The sequence below is a fragment of the Mandrillus leucophaeus genome, unplaced genomic scaffold (genome assembly GCF_000951045.1).
Source record: "Mandrillus leucophaeus isolate KB7577 unplaced genomic scaffold, Mleu.le_1.0 Scaffold1385, whole genome shotgun sequence".
Classification (NCBI taxonomy): Eukaryota; Metazoa; Chordata; class Mammalia; order Primates; family Cercopithecidae; genus Mandrillus; species Mandrillus leucophaeus.
Genome location: NW_012101349.1, coordinates 44,346 through 46,827, shown reverse-complemented (window position 1 = coordinate 46,827; position 2,482 = coordinate 44,346). Strand labels below are relative to the sequence as shown.

Sequence of the window (2,482 nt, the reverse complement as noted above, 5' to 3'; positions counted from 1 at the left end):
AAGTAGTACCAGCAGCCTTCTAATTCTTCCAACTAACCCTCTACCAGTTTAGAAAAACTCCTGGCAATGCTCCTAGTTAATTCCATGCCACTTACTGCAACATGTTGCAGGCCCTCCAGTTTCTGTTGAAGGTGAGGATGGTTGCCATCTCCTCATCACTCAATTTGAAGTCAAAGACCTGGAAAGATAGGAATTCCAGTACATCATCAGTAAGGCCATTACTGCTGTGACTGCAGACTGTCAGCCATTCTACCAGGGAGTTCTAGCAGCACAAACTGGTCAGTGGTGTTTTTCCATTATGTCCACAGGATACAAATTTTTCTCTAAATTAGGTCCTACACAAAGACCGCAGTATTTGTAGTGCTCAGTGTTCCAGGGGAGGGAGACCAGGCTCACAGGCACTAAGCCCCAGGTGTGCACAGGCCCTGTGCTCCATGATGGGCCCTTCTAGAAGACAGTTCTCCAAGGACAGTTCACACCTCCTCTGCTGCCGGAAGATGAGCAGGGAGGCCAGGACAGTCTGCTCATGTGGTGGCCCAGGGCTTAGCTGCTCAGGGGCAACTGAGGGTCTTCTCAGTGGTGTGTAGCACAGCTGTGCTCAGACCTGACAGGGCTTCAGCAGGCACTGTCCCCAGCATGTCCTAAGCCCATGGGTCATTCATCTCAGGTATACTGAGCCTAGATCCCTGGGCTGGAAAATGATAGGGTGGTAGGAATGGAGAGGACCAAAGACAGTGCAGGGATGAGGTGAGAAGCCTAGTGACAGGGTCTGTCTCTGCCCCACTCTCTTGAGGAATACCAGGGCCGACCAGCCGGGATCTTACCTGAATGTTCTCAACAATGCGTGCCGGTGTCACAGACTTGGGGATCACAATCACATTCCTCTGGATATGGAAACGGATCAGAACCTGTGCGGAAAGGGGACATCATGTTTCCACTCAGCTACAAGGACCCTTCCTTTTATGGAAAGGAAGAATAAAACATCTTCGCAGCTCACTGTGGCTTCAGGTACAATCGCTGATACTGACTCAGCCCTTCGCAGCTCTTAGACTTGTGCCAGCCCCCCGCCTCATTCTCTCCCTTCACCTTAGGGACAACTCTGTGATCTTCACTTTTTACGAATAAAGAAAGCGGTTTGGGTCATAAGTCTGATTAGAGGTAGAGTTGGCATCTGCACCCATATCTCTAGACTCCAAAGCCATGCTTTACGACTTGGCTGTCGGACTTTTGAGGAAGCTGTGAGGCAGAAGCTATCTTTGTTTCAGTGACAGCTCTTGTGTTTCCTAGAGGTTCCAACAGACTTCAAAGGAAACACTATAGATGGCTTCAGCTCCTGTGTTCTTCCCGTTTAAGGAGTTAGTTGAGGACAACACAAGAAATGAAACATGAGACTGGAAGAAGGAGTTGTTGGATAATAAGAAAAATAAAAATATGGTACCTGGGCTGCAGTTTTCTTGTGCTTTGCAGCAATCTCCTTAATCTTGGGATCCTCCAGCAGGGAAGGGTCCTCTGGCTTGGCCCTAGAGGCAGAAAGATGCTGATATGAACAATCACCATGGCTACCATGTACAGATGGACACCACTCCAATGAGGGTCTCAAGACTGATCATCAGAGCCTCTGCATCTGGGAGACAGGCAGGAGGACCTGGAAGCTTGGGTCCTTCCCCTGGGCTCTGAGTCTCAGCATTTTGCAAAGCCTGGTTCATCCTTGGGTGGTTGAACTGGAAATATTCCCAGAGGGTCAAAAACGTCGCTCATATTTTTGTTGTTGCTATTGTTGTTGCTTTTTAATTCCCATTTGTTCCCACAGTCATCCCATCTGGTTGTAGCAAACGCATTACCTTACACACGTTTTTCTTTCCAGTGACTTATGGTCTCATACCAATTTTACCAAACATAAAATAATGTTTTTAAGATTATCAAGAAAAGGATCCACTGCTTGGAAGCCTCACCAAGGTCTATCCGGAGAGCCCAGGGGGCTGTAGGCTGTAACGGTGATGCCCTTGGAGTGGCAGTACTGGATCAGTTTCTCCTGCGTGAGGTACGGGTGACACTCAACCTGCAACAGCAAACAATCCGCATCACGGGGAAAGCTGGCTGGCTTTTTGAGTTGTTCATAGGGAGTTCTACACATACAGACAAAAAGACCACCAAGAAAGGCCAAACACCTACCCACTGAGATTCCTGCTAACACACCCATGAGATCAGCCTCACACCTCCCAAAAGTGTCCTGATCACTGACCCCTGAGATGAGACTCAGGGCATAGCACTGAACGTTCCTCCCAATGTTTAAGAAGTAATAGGGCAAGACCTTTATTTACCCTTATACTAAACAGAATTTACCTGGTTAGTCACTGGTTTATATTTCAGTCCAGGTTTGTTCAAGAGCCTCTCGATCTGGAAGTGGTTGAAATTGGAGATGCCAAGGGCTTTCACCAGCCCCTCATCCACCAGCTCCTCCATGGCCTGTCATAGAAAGGAA

The 2,482-nt window shown here is 48.2% G+C and overlaps 1 protein-coding gene across 1 annotated transcript in view; it reads right to left on the bottom strand.

Annotated features, from left to right (window-relative positions):
- Positions 1-91: 91 nt before the first annotated feature.
- The window catches only part of LOC105534693 (aldo-keto reductase family 1 member B10), a gene marked incomplete at its 5' end in the record, with an annotated part of 45,818 nt that continues 43,427 nt past the window's right edge, over positions 92-2,482 (bottom strand). Inside the window, 5 exons of the mRNA XM_011973486.1 lie at positions 92-178; positions 825-908; positions 1,439-1,520; positions 1,953-2,059; positions 2,344-2,466. Coding sequence (XP_011828876.1) covers positions 92-178; positions 825-908; positions 1,439-1,520; positions 1,953-2,059; positions 2,344-2,466 — 483 coding nt within the window. The remainder of the gene's footprint in view (positions 179-824; positions 909-1,438; positions 1,521-1,952; positions 2,060-2,343; positions 2,467-2,482) is intronic.